Here is a 20050-nt window from a genome sequence, read left to right as displayed (position 1 = left end):
CTCTGGCATGGCCCATCTAAATGAGGTTAACCACATCTGGCCAATAAAACAAACTAAAGAAGATCTGTGAATGCAGAGGACCCCTTCTCGTAAACCAGGGAATCCCCTATTACACCATATGAGGTAGATCACTCTCCCTAGAAACCCCAGTAGGGGATAAGACACACTCTTTTTGTCCTTCGATATAAACCAATTTGCTACACTTATCACACTCATCAGATCATAAGATAATGCGATCGGTCCCTGTAAACAGCCTTTCAATCTATAACCTCTGACACAATCATCAAATCTTATCCTGTACATAATCTGCCAAAGTGCCTAGTCCTTAAGCTGATAATATACCCTGACAATCATGTTTCTCATAATGTGTTATGATTAGTTATATTATCCATGTTGTTAAACCTATGAATTAACCATTATGATTTGTAAATAGGTATTTTCATGTTTTGTTACTTACATATGGAATATCCATGAAAGTATGTCATATTTAGTATGTAAATACTTGCTTGTTTACGTAGAAAATGTTGATGTTAACGGATGTCATGTCTCGCACCATTTTCAAGATTTAAAAGTTCATGATTAAACATTGCCCAATTCTAAGCAGGAAACAGGAATCTTCTAAGACAAAGGCTCATAAATCACTAATCAGAAGGAGGGACAGATATTACCATGTGTTTCCGAAAAGGCACTTCTGATTGGCTCAGGACACCTTTGGGGTGTGGCAAAAACTCTCGTAACAAGGAGGAATGACTTTTCCTCCCTCTTTTTCACTCTCTTCTCCATTCATCACTTTCTCTGAAGCTCTGCGCTCTTGCCCTCGTGGCTTGCAGCCTCTTGCCCCTCATGTTCCATATCATGTAGAAGTCCAAGATGCCTCGGAGTAAAGCTCTGAGGAAGCCCTTCTCTTCTCTGTGCTATGACACATGCGCGTGACAGCGCCTCATCATCCATCAACGCAATAGACAACAAAATATCCCCGATCTTAACAGAGGTCCAAAAACATAGACAGAATCACCCGAAATTTCTTACAAAGAGCCAAAGAACAATTCAGAAGCAATTGAAGTAAATGCAATGACACGCAAGTACACCTCCAGACTTTTTCTGAAAGTGCTGGTGTATTATTTAAATACTTTGGGTAATCAATTTAGACTCAAAAAGTATCAATTGTTCTTAAGTCATTGTCTTCAGACTCCATAAATTTCCTTTTCTCTTTATAGATCATTTCCATCCAAGCCACTCCGTTCACTTTTCTCACCAACCTGTTTCATGTTGTATGTGTAAGATTAGTTTTTATGTTTAGATTAGCAATAAACTTTTGTTTGTATTCAAGTATAATTTGACTGGTATATTTTTAGTAACTAATCTTGTCACTCCGGCCCTCAAACTATACCTAAAATATGTGTGATAATATTACTCCAATAAGTGATTTAATCACAGGAATTCACAACTGTTGGAACTGTTTTTTTCTTCCAAGAATTAAATAATGAAAATGTGCAAGTGATTGACAAAATCACCAAAAAGCACTCATTACAGGCAATCAGTGATTGCTATATGTCCCAATTTATGTGAAGCACACAATCAAATTACAGCAGTTGTTCGACTGAATTTTTTAAATTTTAAATTAAATATAGGCTAATTCTGGCACATTTTCATGACCCCTGTAAGTAAATAAATAAATAAAATATTGATGGAGCAACACAATTTGTGTGAAAATAAATAATAACAGAAGGTTGAATAATACTAATTAAAAGGCGGTGAGGGAGCCTTTTACCACATACTTTGTGACATTAATATTACTTCTGGAACTAGAGGAGACATATATGAGATTACTGAGTCTTTTCTCTGGAGAAATATCTGAGTACTAGGAGACTTCTTCATTTTGGTCTCCATTAAATCTCATTCCTGTAGTAGAAACCTTTGAAATTTGAAAGAGATGTAATTTGTGATGTTTATTTCCTATGGGTGTGCGTGAGTTTGCGTTGAGTGGAAGTGGTGTTTTTCTTTGCAGTTTAATGTCATTTTTGTATATTAGTAGTACATGGTGCACTGATGTGTTGTATTTGTGTTGCATTTCTGTGCGGCGCTCACCATGACAGCTTGTGTGCTTGTCAATTGTCACATTCTCTGAGCTCCAGTGACCCGTAGAAATACAGTTCACACTTGGCTCAAAGTAATTTCTCTTTTGTTCCTAGATCACAAATACACCACAGAGGACTGTGACAGCATTAAGTGGGGGACATCTCAAATCATTTTAGCTCGGAAACACAGCAGCTGGGACAAATTTTTAAAATATTAACCAGTTTTGCCAAAAGCGAGTGAATTGTCAGACATAACACTGTATTTTTTATTATTTATCTTAAAAATATATTTTTGACACTGACAATGGGGTTATTTAATTATGTTTAATTTTTGTGGCAAACAGTGCAGGTGCATACTCACAATGTCATATGTGAAACTGTCAAAAGATAAATATAAGTTGTGGTTGCTTAAACCTATAAACTCTGATGCATATAGATCTAAATGCTCACCTTACACACATACAGGCGACTAATTGCATTTAAAAAAATTATAATTATATTACAATAATCAATGCATAATATATTGTATATGTTTATTATCTTTTTTATCCTGTTTTTGAAAGCCTGTGATTCAGGCTCTGTTTGCTCTATGACTCTGCACAAAGTGTTCATTTATTCCACTAGATGACAGGAAGAATTGAAAACAAAATCCTTTATCATCTTCCATCAAATCATGCAGATCTGAAATACAGGTGGTGCTCTATAGAAGCTGAGCACTTGCCATGTGCTCGTCCACACATTCAGTCTATTTTATGATCCCACACATCTTTAATGTTTCGTTGAATATTTCGGCCTCTGAGTGGACCAGTAGCTTAATCTAAAAGCTGAGATTGTATCATCTGTAGTAGAGAACATATTTATATATGTTATAGTATGTATTATAGCAACCACTCACAATATCCTAGCATTTTTAGCCACGTTTAATTTGTTATAACTGCTCAAATTATTAAAGAAAATATCACAATGATATTCCTATACCTTCACACCTGATGGCATATAAAGATATGGCATTTCCTCAGTCAAGACTATAGAATCATGTAAATGCAAACAAAGTTTGGATGAAAACCATTTGTTTAAATGAGCCATTTGCTTTCTGTTTGACAGCCTGTAAGTGAGTGCTTGCTGGGAGAATGCAATTATTGCAAATGCTGACTAATCCTAAATCAGATTTGATAAATGTTTGAGCTATAGCAGTTTTCTTACGGCAAGGAACACCTATTGCTTTGGATGAATTAATCATAAGACTCGTTACAAGCGAGTTAGACTAGAAGCATCAGAGAGCTCTGGCTCTCCTCTCAGACTGCTCAAGTACAGATATAGTAACATCTCGTTAGTGTCACTGACATAGGTTTGTGTGTGTCTCTTTTCTTGTGTGTCATATGCAAGTGTGTGTGCCTACCATACATCCTCTTTACCTGTCTGCTCTCTCTTTTGTGTATATGGTGTTTGCAATTTTAGTAAAGCTACATTCAAACTTTATCTTACCAAGCTACAAGCTTTGCATAATTTAAAGTAGCTCAACCTGAAAAATCTAGCTAAATAGCTATCAAATATTATCATTTAATTGGAAAAACAGTTTTTGGGTGAATTTTACAAAGATACACTGATGAGTCGATACATTATGACCATCTACATAATATCATAACAGCAATGATCCGCCGAGGCATGGACTCTACAAGACCCCTGAAGTTGTCCTGTGGTATCTGGCACAAGACATTAGCAGCAGATCCTTCAAGTCCTGTAAGTTGCGAGGTAGAGCCACCATGGATCAGACTTGTTGGTCCAGCACATCCCACAGATGCTCAACTGGATTGAGATCTGGGGAATTTGGAGGCCAGGGCAACACCTTGAACTCTTCATCATGTTCCTCAAACCATTCCCGAACAATGTGTGCAGTGTGGCATGGCACATTATCCCACTGCCATCAGGGAATACCATTGACATGAAGGGGTGTACCTGGACTGCAACAATGTTTAGGTAGCTGGTATGTGTCAAATTGACATCTACATTCATCTCCCTCTACCGGCTTGTCGTCTTTCCACAGTGCATCCTGGTGCCATCGCTTCCCCAGGTAAATGGCGCACACGTACATAGCCGTCCACGTGAAGTAAAAGAAAACAGGACTCATCAGACCAGGCAACATTCTTGCTCTGCTCCAAGATCCAATTCCGACGCTTGCATGCCCATTGTGCTCCATGTGCTTTCGACTGTGGACAGGGGTCATCATGGACACTCTGACCAATCTACAGCTGTACAGCCCTATACACAGCAGAGTGTGATGCACTGTGTGTTGTTACACATTCCTTGCATAACCATCATTAAAATTTTCTGTGACTTGTGACACAATGTACCTTCTGTTGGTACGGACCAGATGGGATAGCCTCTTTTGCCCTTGTGCATTGATGAGCCTTGGGCTCCTGTTGTGGGTTTGTCCCTCCTAGGTCCACTGTCGGTAGGTACCCAACACTGGTGACCGGGAGCACCCCACAAGCCTTGCGATTTCAGAGATGCTCTGACCCAGTCATCTGTCCATAACAATTTGGCCCTTGTCAAATTTGTTTAGGTCTTTACTCCTCCCATTTCTCCTGCATTCAGCACATTGACTACGAGAACTGATTGTTCGCTTACCATCTGATCTACCCAGACCTTGACATTTGGCCTTTTTAGGAGATGATCAATGTCATTCGCTTCACTTGTGAGTCGTCATAATGTTTTGGCATGTCAATGAATGTCATTGAGGTTCTGACTTAGAGGGCACTATTTTAAGACCGCTATGTAATAAGAGCAGTGCAATGCGATTTGTCAGTTGGCATGGTCATGTAGTTTTGATATTTTCATGCAAGTATATATTACGTTTAGGCGTAAGTTGTTTGACAATTCGTGCGTGCAAAGCGCAAACGATTTAAAAGAAAACAACCCGTTCAGAAGATGTTTGTAGCTAGCAAATTACAGTGTCTATCGTTATTTTGTACAGTTACTGCATTCTTGGATGTCAGATAATCCTCAATGACATGCTTTTTATATACACAATGAAAAGGCAGTGTTAACCAGAATTAATTGGATGTAAATTATAGAGAATGTGAGTATAATTTAATCATATTGATCTACTGACATACACCACCATGGCTAGTATTAACTGTAATTGTCAGGTAATTTTATGTGTCACTGAATTACAGAGTTTGGCACCTGCTGGTGGAATCCCCAAACTGCAAATGCACACACTGAGTTTTGACGTTGTGCTGAGAATACAATTACTTATTTCTTACAAAAATAGCATATTTGGCTTTGTGCAGCTTAATTTACATGGAACTCCCATATATTCTTGCAAATTCACCCACAGTTTGTGCATATGCCCATAGATAGCGTCAACACACCCATCCACGCCAAGTTGTGCATTGCCCATGCACGGATATTTCACTCTCATGAAAATTGGATAAGACATAGCGTAGCACATAACTTTGTATGAGGTACAACGCAGGTATGAAAATAGAATCCAGATTGACACAATCAAAATTAGAACACATAAGTAAACATGAGTGCCATGCCGTGCAGGGACTTGGGGAGCACTACAGTGTGATAGCTGAAATTAAATTAACTTTTGAAATCGGAATGAACTAATTCACTAAAATGAATAAGATATCCTCACAACTTCAGTGAGATAGATATTCTAGGAGAGTGTATTTTATTATTACTTGAGCTATACTGTGTCTCTGTGTCCAATAGCCATTGTATTTCTCTTTTTGCAGTATATCTTTTTGTGTGTGTGTGTGTGTGTGTGTGTGTGTGTGTGTGTGTGTGTGTGTGTGTGTGTGTGTGTGTGTGTGTGTGTGTGTGTGTGGTCACAAGCTCCTGCTGTCTGCACTGCACTTCCCTGCTGTCTGTACTGTTCTTTGTTCTTTTCCATACTGCATCTATTACTGATACAAGGGATGAGGGAAGATGATATTGTACACGCAAAAACAAACATATGTCACTTCATCTCTGTTCATCTATGAATATGTTGTTGTGTATATATATATATATATATATATATATATATATATATATATATATATATATATATATATATATATATATATATATATATATCTGTATATAAACACTTACACTTCTGTTGTTTCTCATGATCCTAATACTCTTTTGATCAGAAGGCGTATGCTTGAACGCTTGATGTTAGTTTTGTAGTCAAAAATATAATTGTGCCACCATATTCATTTATTTCATTATAAAACAAAAATGTAATAATAAAAATATGTTTTTTGAAATTGATGACTTGGACCAGATAATAAAGAAAAGCAGCCAGTAAGTGCCCAACATAGATGGGAACTCCTTCAATACTGTTTAAAAAGCATCCCAGGGTGAAACCTCAAGAAGTTGGTGGAGAAAATGCCAAGAGTACAAATTCTAGGCAGTGGGTGACTACTTTGAAGATGCTCAAATATACCACAGTTTTGATTTATTTTGGATTTTGTTTAGTCACAACATAATTCCCATAATTCTATTTATGTTATTCCATAGTTTTGATGACTTTACTCTAAAATGTGAAGAAAAAATATTTTACTTAACGAGTTAACGTGTTAACGTGTTAATGTTCCCAATTAATATGTAAAACAATTATGTGTTACTGGTGTGAAGGGCAGAACCTTTTTAAAGTGTCCACTCGAGTCATTATACTGATGTACATGTCACAAACAGACACACAACAGTGTCAGAGCCCTTCTAACAAGAGGAGCCTACTAGCTTACAAGCATAAAGTAGCATATCACAGCGGTCCCAGAGACATTCTGTGGGTGGTACACACTTCTTTATCTAGTTCTCTTCTATGATAGAGCCACGGAGGTGGTTATCTCAGTATATAATCTCTAACAGCGCTTCCCTGTCAGTAATGAAATGATGGAGAAAGGAGAATTTGATGTACAAAACAAGCCCAGATGGGACTTGTGATAGAAATCACATAGGCTGAATCACATAGGCTGAAAGTATTTTTCAGCCTATGTAAGGTGCATTTTAAGCACACCAAATCTTAACTATCACCAAAACGCAGAATGAGACATGTTTGTTTGCAAGCTCTTTTCATGTTGAGTTAAAATCGGCGCTTGATGCTGGCATTGTGGAGGCTGTGATGCAAATCATGAACCCAGCTTAATGATTGTGCTAAACACGTGATTGTGCTAAAAATACTGTGGAGGATGACAGTTTAAGGGATTTAATGCCTATTGCAATGAATATGCGACCTATGTGGGGAAACTCCCTCTCAGACTTTGGGAAATGTTTAATGTTACTTGAATTGATGATATTTTAGTGCATTTCTATCTTTATACTGTGGAAGGCTTTGTTTGGAAAATGTTAATAAAGCATTATATTGCTACACATTGTTCCCTTTACAAAAGGCTTCACTACGATGTTGCGCTGCTAAGCGCTAGGGGAACAGCTTTAGCTGTGAGCCGAGCTGAATAAATGTGTGGAACACGTCAATGAACATTGACCGGAATTTATAGCCTCGGCTGATGTAATCATTAGATGCACCTGAGGCCAGGCTATAAATGGATACGTCACCAGGTGTCGTCAGAAACTCTTTTTTCAGAGCGATTCTGTTTCTGTGTGTTTCACACACCCTGTCAAAACTTTCTTTCCTCTGTTAGGAGATAGATTCAGTTAGGCAGTGTGCAGTGAACGTTGTTCTATTTTTCTCTTCTGTTTAGAAAATATTATATATATATATATATATATATATATATATCTAAAAAAAAAAAAAGAAAGAGAGAATGACTGAAAGCAAACGGTGCGTGTTCCCTCTTCTTGCTCTATAGCTGAAGACGGCACACATCAGTTTTTGCTGTTTGTTTGGGGGTAGAGCACGCTGCTCTCGCGTTGCAGCAGGGCGTGCTCGCCTCGCTTGCTTCCGGGAGTCAGCACTCACGAAAAGATCGTTCGTGGGGCTTGTGCATGGATTTGGCTGAGGAGCAAGAAACGGGTTGATCCCTTTCTCTCACTCTCTCCCCAAACCCAGCTGGTCCTTCACATGATCTCGGCGCGTTCCGACGCTTCTTCGGATCATGAGGTGGATCGCTATTCTCTTCCCGCCTCCGAGCTTTCCGTCCGCGATAAAAAATCTACGGAGGAATTGCTCGATGTTGTTACTCGTGCTGTTGCCAGATTGGACTGGCCACGCGAAAAAGAGACCCCCAAACGCTCCAATTAGGGGATAGATTTTATCTTCCAGTCTAAGAAAGGGAACGCCTCATGGGTCCCTTCCCTTTCTTTGATAACCTCCTTGAAGAGCTTTTTCGCTCATGGAGAACCCCTAAAAAAAAAAAAAAAAAAAAAAAATATATATATATATTTTCTTCCCGTGTTCACATACCCTCGACGTCATTATATTCGACTATCGTGGGTGCTGAGGCACGGGGGTATTCAGTGATGCCACCGGTCGAAGAGACGCTTGCGGGCTATCTCTCGCCGGGCTCGACATCGTCACTTAAGAAGCCCTCTCTCCCCTCAAAGCCTTATAGGACAACCTCCACTTTAGTGGGAAGGGCTTATCAAGCAGCAGGTCAGGCTGGTGCTGCTCTGCACACTATGCTGTTTTTCAGGCATACCAGGCTGACCTCCTGGACGACCTGAGTGTGGGTTCTGCGCTTGACGAGCAAGCCTCAGACCCACCTTGGTCCTGACTGAAGGGAGGCTCAAAAGCAAAGCGTGGCGAGTCGTGCTCCTCCTCCCAGGGGTTGGGGACAGTCTCGCCACCCTTGCCAGCCCTCAGGACTATAAATTCTAGTAAGAGAAGACCCTGACGGTCTTGCGCCTAGATTAGGGGTAGCTCCCCTCGGGACGGGCGCGTGCTTCACTTCACCCCTCCCGGTACCCCTCGAAGCCCCTCCATTCCCGCCACCTCTTGGTGTTTCGGGTTGCAGAGGCTTCCGTCAAAATTGGGTGTTTTCGCTGTTCCTGCATTTTATTCAGGACGCGAAACACCCGACAACCCCTCAACAGGAAGTGTTAAAATATAATACCCATCTCAGAGATCCTGGCAGCGTGGAAACTTCTGCCGGATATATCCTTTTCTGTGGGTCTTATAAGGGCGTCAGGATTTAATTCTCTCGCCGCTTTTCCGTGTTTCAACGGCGTGTTCTCACTACCGTAAACCGGATTTCTTTTTTTTTGTAAAAAAAAAAAAACTCTCAATCTCCTGGTTAAAGGGGCCATGGTATGTGTTCCCCTTCCAGAGAGAGAGTTAGGTTATTACACTAAATACTTCCCGTTTCCCATGGAGGGTGAGGGGTGGCGTCTGGCTTAGATCTTAAGCTTGAACTACCCGTGGGTGTTCAAGTCCAAGATGATGCCTGTCAAGACGGTCGTGTCTCAAGCCCTACAACTCGTTTGGCTGGTCACCATCGATCTTATGACGCACTTCTATACTTCATTTAGAAGTTCTGCCACAACATGGAAAGTTCCTGAGGTTCACTTCCGGGGGGCGAAGTCTTCCAGGGTCAGGTTCTTTCACCCAGCCTAGCCCTTTTTACCCACACATTCACAATGCATGATGTAGCGCTGGCTCCTTGCGACTCCGGGGCATCTGCATTCTGAATTACGTAGACGACTGGCTGATCCTAGCGCAGTTCCAGGAACTGGCAGTTCAGCACAGGGACATCGTCTTAGCTCATCTGTTTCTCTGGGGTTGAGGCTCAACGCCAAGAAAAGCGTCCTCTCTCCCACTCAGAACACTGTCTATCGGGGCATCGTATGGAGTTCAATCACTATGCGGGCACAACTGTCTCCCGCTAGGATTGAGTCCATTCAGATCACCCTGAGCAAAGTCAGGCTAGGTTGCACTGTTATCAGTATCAACGATTTCCAGGTCTCAGGGCGAACGCGTCCACGGTGATCCCTCTGGACCTTCTGCTCATGAGACCGTTTTTGTTGTGGCCAAAAGCCAGGGGATTTCTTCCAAGGGCCAAAACCCCTGGGCTAAATAGGGTTACGCGCCTCAGGCTTCGTTCCCTTTCTATGTGGTTCAGACCCCGGTTTTCTGCCTTGGGTCCCACTCTAGGTGCGTCTTGTTGTCGCAGACTGCTAACGACAGACGCCTCCCTGACGGGCGGGGTAGCGGCCTTAAGTGGTCGTCCAGCTTAAGGGGATAGGAGGGTTGTCAGCTCGGTTGTCACAGTCACTGTCTCGGGTTGATGGCTGTATTTCTGGCCCTGAAATACCTCCTCCTGAGGCTGCCATGTCTTGGTGCGGGTGGACAATACAGCGGTAGCCTCTTACATAAATCATCAAGGAGACCCACGTTCTTGTCAGCTGTATTTCTGACACGTCGGATTCTCCTTTGGGCCCAGGGCAAGCTCCTGTCACTCAGGGCAATTTACATCCCTGGACGCCTAAATGTGGGAGCAGATTTGCTGTCCAGACAGAACATACCGAGGGGCGAGTGGAAACTCCACCCCGAGGTAGTACAACAAATTTGGGAGAGATTTTACAGAGCAGAAGTGGACCTCTTCGCCTCTCAAGAGACTGCGCAATGTCCCCTCTACTTCTCTCTGAGTCACCCAGCCCCCCTGGGTCTGGACGCGATGGCGCATACATGGCCCAGAATGTGTCGGTATGCTTTTCCCCCGGTTTCTCTGCTCCCGGGAGTCTTAGCCAGAGTTCGCCAGCAAGGGTCTTGCCTCTTACTGATAGCGCCTCACTGGCCGAACAGGATTTGGTTCTCAGAAATTATATCTCTCCTCGACGGCTCGCCTTGGGCGATTCCAGACAGGAGGGACCTTCTGTCTCTGGCACAGGGGACGATATTTCATCCCCGGCCCGAATTGTGAAACCTTTCATGTCTGGCCCCTAAGGGTACCAAATGAGGTTCACAGGGTTTTCTCTTGAGGTTATTGAGACCATTTCAAGTGCTAGGGCTCCCTCCACTTGGAACTGATCTGGGTAGATTTTACAGGGCAGAAGAGGACCTCTTCGCCTCTGTTGATAGCGCAATGTCTCCTCTACTTCTCCCCGAGTCGCCCAGTCCCCCTCCCCCTCCCCCTTGGGAGGGGCTGAACGTAGTAACGCAAATGCACCTGCATGCGTTTCCTTCTACTAAAGTTCTTATTACAGAACCAGCTAACTGCCAGTTTGTTTCAGTTCTGGATTTTCTGTAGAAAGAACTGTCAGCGGGCACTTGCCTCGCCACTGCCAGGTTCTATGTGGCCACTGCGGTTTGCCACGGCTTGGTGGGCGGGGTGCCCTCAAAGAGGCATCCTCATTATTGCCCGGGCCTACGAGGCGCGCGGTCAAGCTTCGCCAGTAGATTTCAGGGCGCACTCTACCAGAGGGCTCTCCTCCTCTAAAACCTTGGCTAGAGGTCTCCCTCTGCAGCAAGTTTGTGATGCGGCAGGTTGTCCTCTCCGCACACATTCATTGGATTTTTATAGTTTGGATGTTCTGCACTCCGGGCTCTTATGCCCTTGAGTCGACATCTCAGCTCATACCTGAACAAGTTTGTGATGCGGCAGGCTGGCCCTCTCCGCTCACATTCATCAGTTTTTATGACAGGTTTGTGGTGCGATAGGGTTCTCTTCGCACACATTCATCGAACTTTATGGGTTAGATGCTTTGCTACTCCGGGCTCTTATGCCCTTGAGTCGACATCTCAGCTCATGCCTGAACAAGTTTGTGATGCGGCAGGCTGGTCCTCTCCGCTCACATTCATCAGTTTTTATGACAAGTTTGTGTTGCGATAGGGTTCTCTTCGCACACATTCATCGAACTTTATGGGTTAGGTGCTTTGCTACTCCGGACTCTTATGTCCTTGAGTCGACATCTCAGCCCATGCCTAAACAAGTTTGTGATGCGGCAGGTTGTCCCCTCCGCACACATTCATTGCACCTTTTTAGTTTGGATGTTCTGCACTCCGGGCTCTTATGCCCTTGAGTCGACATCTCAGCTCATACCTGAACAAGTTTGTGATGCGGCAGGCTGGCCCTCTCCGCTCACATTCATCAGTTTTTATGACAGGTTTGTGGTGCGATAGGGTTCTCTTCGCACACATTCATCGAACTTTATGGGTTAGATGCTTTGCTACTCCGGGCTCTTATGCCCTTGAGTCGACATCTCAGCTCATGCCTGAACAAGTTTGTGATGCGGCAGGCTTGTCCTCTCCGCTCACATTCATCAGTTTTTATGACAAGTTTGTGTTGCGACAGGGTTCTCTTCGCACACATTCATTGAACTTTATGGGCTAGATGCTTTGCTACTCCGGGCTCTTATGCCCTTGAGTCGGCATCTCAGCCCATGCCTAAACAAGTGTGTGATGCGGCAGGTTGTCCTCTCCGCACACATTCATTGGACTTTTTAGTTTGGATGTTCTGCACTCCGGGCTCTTATGCCCTTGAGTCGACATCTCAGCTCATACCTGAACAAGTTTGTGATGCGGCAGGCTGGCCCTCTCCGCTCACATTCATCAGTTTTTATGACAGGTTTGTGGTGCGATAGGGTTCTCTTCGCACACATTCATCGAACTTTATGGGCTAGATGCTTTGCTACTCCGGGCTCTTATGCCCTTGAGTCGGCATCTCAGCCCATGCCTAAACAAGTGTGTGATGCGGCAGGTTGTCCTCTCCGCACACATTCATTGGACTTTTTAGTTTGGATGTTCTGCACTCCGGGCTCTTATGCCCTTGAGTCGACATCTCAGCTCATACCTGAACAAGTTTGTGATGCGGCAGGCTGGTCCTCTCCGCTCACATTCATCAGTTTTTATGACAAGTTTGTGGTGCGACAGGGTTCTCTTCGCACACATTCATCAAGCTTTATGGGTTAGATGCTTTGCTACTCCGGGCTCCTATGCCCTTGAGTCGACATCTCAGCTCATGCCTGAACAGGTTTGTGATGCGGCAGGCTGGTCCTCTCCGCTCACATTCATCAGTTTTATGACAAGTTTGTGTTGCGACAGGGTTCTCTTCGCACACATTCATCGAACTTTATGGGTTAGATGCTTTGCTACTCCGGGCTCTTATGCCCTTGAGTCGACATCTCAGCTCATGCCTGAAAAAGTTTGTGATGCGGCAGGCTGGTCCTCTCCGCACACATTCATCAAAATTGAATGGTTTAGATGTTTATGCTACTCCGGGCTCTTATGCCCTTGAGTTGACATCTGAAGCTCATGTCTGAGACCTCTCGCGTTTTTGTGAGTACACTGCACAACCGTAGGGGTCCGGACAGCCCCAAGTGCGGCGGCGTGGGTATTGCGTTCCCTAGCGCTTAGCAGCGCAACATCGTAGTGAAGCCTTTTGTAAAGGGAACGTCTCGGGTTACATGTGTAACCCTTGTTCCCTGAAAAAGGCGGAACGAGATGTTGCGCTGCTTTGCCGCACTGGGGCGTCCCAGGACTGCTCTTCAAAAAGAAGTATCTGACGACACCTGGTGACGTATCCATTTATAGCCTGGCCTCAGGTGCATCTAATGATTACATCAGCCGAGGCTATAAATTCCGGTCAATGTTCATTGACGTGTTCCACACATTTATTCAGCTCGGCTCACAGCTAAAGCTGTTCCCCTAGCGCTTAGCAGCGCAACATCTCGTTCCGCCTTTTTCAGGGAACAAGGGTTACACATGTAACCCGAGACATTTTTGTTTTTTCCTAAGTTTAAAAAAGATATATTTGGCAAAAAAAGAAGTATATATATATATATATATAGAGAGAGAGAGAGAGAGAGAGAGAGAGAGAGAGAGAGAGAGAGAGAGAGTCAAATTTCAGCACTTTAAAAATTAATTAAAAAAAAAAGATTTTTCCGTTTACCAGTATATTTTTTTTATGTTTTTTTTTTTTAAGATAATCTTAAGTGAGCATTGCAGTAACATTAGACATTATTCATACAGATATAAAACTGATGTTTAATTAACCCTTCACTAAGCCCACCTTAAAAGCATTTATGACCAATCCTGTCTTAGCAACTATTGCCGGGCCTCCATTACTCTGACATGCGTTTGCTATTTTCTAATGAGAGCCTACAGGAGTGGTGTGAGTTGGAGTAGTTTTAAGTGCGATTTTTATCAAAATTATAAAAAATAAAAAAAGAAGAAAAAAAACTGTTTTAACAGTGACACAAGGTACCCAGAGAATATACCCAAAGTGTTTTACTTTCTTTAAAAAACTTTTAAATAAATGTCAAGAAGAGCATACTATGGATTAAACTGTCAGTCCTCATTCCCAAATGAGCATAACTAACAACAGTGTGGACACCTACATTTCCTCCAAGGTAAACTAAAGCTAATAAAAGAATGTTTATACATTTATGTGTTTATTCATGTAATAGTAAAAGCCATAGTAAATAAACAGTTCACAGCATCAACATGATTGTGTTTGAAGACGTTATAAGCAGTTCTGTTGACTTACATTACTTACATACAAGAAATTACAGGCACTGAAAAGAAATACAGCAGCTTTCCCGTATCTCTCCCAAACCTGTATCACTACTTACGGGTGATGTCTCCATTCTCCATACCGTAAATCTGCTCCCGTGCTAATTATGCCTGGGACATGCGTTACATGTAATGAATAAGTGTGCACTGCTCCACACAATCAGTTTCTTTGCTAGGATGTGTAGTCGAGTTGAGTCTGTATTGCTTGAAAATATGCTAATTTTTACCTCAGAAAGTGGGGATAAACATTTGTGAAGTTTTAGGAAGTGAAAAAAGAAAACTGTAAGCGTTAAACTGTCAACTATTAATTGCAGAAATGAATGCTGAATTTCCCATCCCTAATATATATATATATATATATATATATATATATATATATATATATATATATATATATATATATATTCACACACACTGGTGAGCCAATACATTATAACCACTCACACGTGAATGGAATAACGTTCATTTGATCATAGCATTGAAGGCCACATTTCAAGGTCTGGGTAGATTAGATGGTTATCGTACAGTATCAGTTCTCATTGTCAATGTGTTGAATGCAGGGGAAATGGCCAGGAGCAAAGACCTAAACAATCTTTGACAGATTGTTATGCCCTTACAACTGGGTCAGAGCATCTCTGAAACGACAAGGCTTGTGGGGTGCTCCCTGTCAGCAGTGGTGAGTACCTACCGACAGTGGTCCAAGGAGGGACAAACCACTAACCCGCGACAGGGTGTTGGGCGCCTAAGGCTCATCGATGGTCAATGGGCAATGGTTACAGGAGGAATGTGTCACAACACAGTGAATCACAGCCTACTGCAAGTGGGTCTGCATAGCCACAGAGTGCCCATGATGACCCATGAAAGTTTTGTAAAACAGGCAAATTTATTATAATGCACATGTCCAAAAAGCATAAAAACATTTAAACGAATGGGGGTACCACAAGAGCTTGATTGTAGCAAAAGTAATTTGGACACCCCATTTAAATAGGAGACATTTATACAGGTGAAACTCGAAAAATTAGAATATCGTGCAAAAGTTCATTAATTTCAGTAATTCAACTTAAAAGGTGAAACTAATATATTATATAGACTCATTACAAGCAAAGTAAGATATTTCAAGCCTTTATTTGATATAATTTTGATGAGTATGGCTTACAGCTTATGAAAACCCCAAATTCAGAATCTCAGAAAATTAGAATATTGTGAAAAGGTTCAGTATTGTAGGCTCAAAGTGACACACTCTAATCAGCTAAACACCTGCAAAGGGTTCCTGAGCCTTTAAATGGTCTCTCAGTCTGGTTCAGTTGAATTCACAATCATGGGGAAGACTGCGGACCTGACAGTTGTGCAGAAAACCATCATTGACACCCTCCACAAGGAGGGAAAGCCTCAAAAGGTAATTGCAAAAGAAGTTGGATGTTCTCAAAGTGCTGTATCAAAGCACATTAATAGAAAGTTAAGTGGAAGGGAAAAGTGTGGAAGAAAAAGGTGCACAAGCAGCAGGGATGACCGTAGCCTGGAGAGGATTGTCAGGAAAAGGCCATTCAAATGTGTGGGGGAGCTTCACAAGGAGGGGACTGAGTCTGGAGTTACTGCATCAAGAGCCACCACACACAGACGGGTCCTGGACATGGGCTTCAAATGTCAAACGTCTTACCTGGGCTAAAGAAAAAAAGAACTGGTCTGTTGCTCAGTGGTCCAAAGTCCTCTTTTCTGATGAGAGCAAATTTTGCATCTAATTTGGAAACCAAGGTCCCAGAGTCTGGAGGAAGAATGGAGAGGCACACAATCCAAGATGCTTGAAGTCCAGTGTGAAGTTTCCACAGTCTGTGTTGGTTTGGGGAGCCATGTCATCGGCTGGTGTTGGTCCACTGTGCTTTATTAAGTCCAGAGTCAACGCAGCCGTCTACCGGGACATTTTAGAGCACTTCATGCTTCCTTCAGCAGACAAGCTTTATGGAGATGCTGACTTCATTTTCCAGCAGGACTTGGCACCTGCCCACACTGCCAAAAGTACCAAAACCTGGTTCAATGACCATGGTATTACTGTGCTTGATTGGCCAGCAAACTCGCCTGACCTGAACCCCATAGAGAATCTATGGGGCATTGCCAAGAGAAAGATGAGAGGCATGAGACCAAACAATGCAGAAGAGCTGAAGGCCGCTATTGAAGCATCTTGGTCTTCCATAACACCTCAGCAGTGCCACAGGCTGATAGCATCCATGCCACGCCGCATTGAGGCAGTAATTAATGCAAAAGGGGCCCAAACCAAGTACTGAGTACATATGCATGATTATACTTTTCAGAGGGCCGACATTTCTGTATTTAAAATCATTTTTTTATTGATTTCATGTAATATTCTAATTTTCTGAGATTCTGAATTTGGGGTTTTCATAAGCTGTAAGTCATAATCATCAAAATTATATCAAATAAAGGCTTGAAATATCTTACTTTGCTTGTAATGAGTCTATATAATATATTAGTTTCACCTTTTAAGTTGAATTACTGAAATTAATGAACTTTTGCACGATATTCTAATTTTTCGAGTTTCACCTGTAGAAAAATGGCTCTAATTAATGCCATACCTATGCCCTATTTACATAAACGAATGAGCACTGGTTAAGAATAAAAAGGTATTACCAGTATTGCCTCTTATAACCTGAGTTTTATGGTTAAAGGCTTTCACATTTTGACATTCCAAATTGAAATAAGATCGAGCCCTAACCTGAATGAGATCATAATGCGTTTATTCCCCTTTCACTCATTCTCTCTGTATGAGAGATGTGGGCGAGTGGAACCATCTCAGAATCTATAATGAGATACCAGAAGACAGTTTAGCAGAAAATATGTGCCGTCTTGCACGTTCTCTACAGAAGCATCTGCTCAGACTCTCCAGCTTTGGATTTGTTAGTGACAGTCTCTCTGGAGGACGATCCAAGAGAAACCTTTCAGTATTGATATTCAGCAGAGAATAGGAGGTGCACTCCTAACCAGTACTTCTTTCTTCCCTTGTTAGGTCCCTAGGTGTGCCTCCAGGAAGAGGAAGTTGCCCTCTGATCGGTCCATTGCCCTTTGACCTCATCTATACAGATTACCATGGCCTGCAGCAGATGAAACAGCACATGGGCCTTTCCTTTAGACAACACAGGTTAGTCTGCAATCTAGTCTCAAAGAATTAAAGTTACTATACCAAAACTTTTTGCAAACTGAGTTTTACGTGCCACTTTCTAAGTTTCGCCACAGTTTCCTGGTGAAATTTACACTAGAGGTGCTACAACAACTGTGCGTTTTATTCACTTTCACACAATTCATGGGCACTATGGCTGTTTAAGACTTTCAACATTTATTTATTTGACTATTACTGACACATTGCTATGTTATTATATTAAAAAAACGTTTTCTTTTAACAGACCATTTGAATAACGATACATTTTAACATTTGTATTACAGACCAACCTACATTTATACACTTATTCCAACATGATTAACTTCCGCCGTAGCTCATCTGTTGGACTTTGGACTCTGAGACCGAGCCTTGTGCCCATCCATGGATGCTTGAAACGAAAGTGAAGTGAAAGTGTCATAGAAGCAACACAATACGACAAGTTTGCTTCAGTAAATATGCTTTTCATGTCGAATTTGCTTTTAAAACCCTATCTGTTAGGTTTAGGTTAAAGTTTTAGGTTACAGAGGTACATTTTACTCATTAAAGCATCCATCTAATGTTCACCTTAAAAACCTTGTCTGATTACAACATCATTGCACTCGCTTTTGGCGAGCCCCCCCAATGGCAGCATTTTCAGCTTTCGGACGCAGCCGTAAAGGTTGCCTGATTGCATCCAACAATCAGCTTCCTCAACTAATCAGTTACCCTCACCTGCCCCTTGTCTGCTGATTTATCTTCAGTGTATTTAAGCTGTCAAACTCCAGACCATTCTTTCCAATGTATAAGTAAATCTATTAGATTCTCTCTATAGCCGGTGTGAGGTTCATTGATGTCTTCCACTTTATAATGGATTGGTTTTTAGCTTTTGTTCTAACATAAACCCTCCTGAACATCCGAGCATGAGAGCGTTTACACGCATGTTCTAATATGCACTGATTATGCTTAAAAAGCCAACAATGCATGTGGTAATGTAAATGCAAAAACTGTGTTTCTTTATTGGCGTAAAGGCCATAAACGGCTTGTGAATAACCTGATCGACACTTTTCCCCTTTTGCGTGCCATGTGAACACCTTACCTTGTGTTCTTACCAGCTCATCTAATGTGCAAACGGGTTGAGCGCATTCTTTTTCAAGGTTTGATGTCAAAAGTTAAGAATAACGCGATTATTTCGAATGTCATGTAAATGCGGATTTCTTGCCTTGTCAGATTGTTTAAATAAACTGATTTTAGAGCATAATCAGCTTATTGGTGTGCATGTAAATGGGCTCACTGTGAGTCCTCAGTGGTAAACTGTTGCATGAAGAGCTGCTCTTCATTCATTGAGCTCAATAATGAGCAGAGATTATCAAGGAGTCACGCACAGCACTGCAATCTCAACAGCATCATAATCCTGAAATTTTTATCTTATGAATAATGTAGAATATTTGCGTCGTACTGCTCACACCATGACAGCCACATGCATAATGCATTATAGTTATTGTAGAATCAATTAGAGGCCATTTTTCATTTGCCATTTGTAAAAAATGTCTCTGTATTACTCTGAAATAGAATGAGGCTGATTTGTCATTTGTGTAATGAATCAATGCTACTTTTTTTAAAGTATACCCACATTTTGTTTTATTGCAATGCAATATTAAAAGGAATTGTTATAGTTGTTATAGAAGCCTCACAAAATGTATTTTTTCATTTTGTGTTTTTATAATGTTTTTATGCATGTATTTATTTATTTATTTTGTGAAGAACAGACCAACAAATTTAGTTTTGAACTGAAATAAAAAAAAAAAATTCAGCACATTCACACAACAGATAATTAAGTCCAACAAAACGAAAGTAATTACATTCCTTTTGACTATTTTTGCACATTTATTTTTTGACTTTTGAATGCATTTATTTATTAACTGAATTATTATGCATATTTCTCTAAACTGAAGTCAAAACTTTTTATACAGCCATTATTCCACACAGAACTACAAAATGTCAACAACACTGTTTTCACATGGAGTATTTTTCCACCATGATCCATAAAATGAAAGCTAATTTATTATGTAATGAAATATAGATTAAATAAACATTTATATTTTAAACTTTGAATATTAACATGATCTTATGTTATTAGAAATTTAGCCCATGTTGTATTTATGAGAACATGTTTATGAATAATTCATTCTGAAAAAAATGTAATGTTTAAAAATGATACAATTTACACAAATGTACTGTTCAATAATTTAAAATTTGAATTATAATTCTGCGTGCTGTTTGCTGGTTCGATTTAAACTTGGGAGTTGAATTTAAAAGCCATTCTCTATTCTATTCTGATTGGCTCACTACCCAGTGTGACTTTACATTCCCAGACAGCAGGTTGCAAACTGATAATGACTGCTGATAGTTCAGCTCTAC

General features: G+C 41.3%; 1 protein-coding gene across 1 annotated transcript in view; it reads left to right on the top strand.

The window, feature by feature from the left end:
• The window catches only part of LOC127653319 (alpha-1,6-mannosylglycoprotein 6-beta-N-acetylglucosaminyltransferase B-like), a 200123-nt gene that overhangs the window by 137637 nt on the left and 42436 nt on the right, over positions 1–20050 (top strand). The window contains exon 9 of the mRNA XM_052139970.1: positions 17504–17635. Within this exon, the coding sequence (XP_051995930.1) occupies positions 17504–17635 (132 nt within the window). The remainder of the gene's footprint in view (positions 1–17503; positions 17636–20050) is intronic.

The sequence above is a fragment of the Xyrauchen texanus genome, chromosome 12 (genome assembly GCF_025860055.1).
Source record: "Xyrauchen texanus isolate HMW12.3.18 chromosome 12, RBS_HiC_50CHRs, whole genome shotgun sequence".
NCBI lineage: Eukaryota > Metazoa > Chordata > Actinopteri > Cypriniformes > Catostomidae > Xyrauchen > Xyrauchen texanus.
Note: the sequence above shows the minus strand (reverse complement) of the source record. Positions and strands in the feature narration are given on the sequence as shown.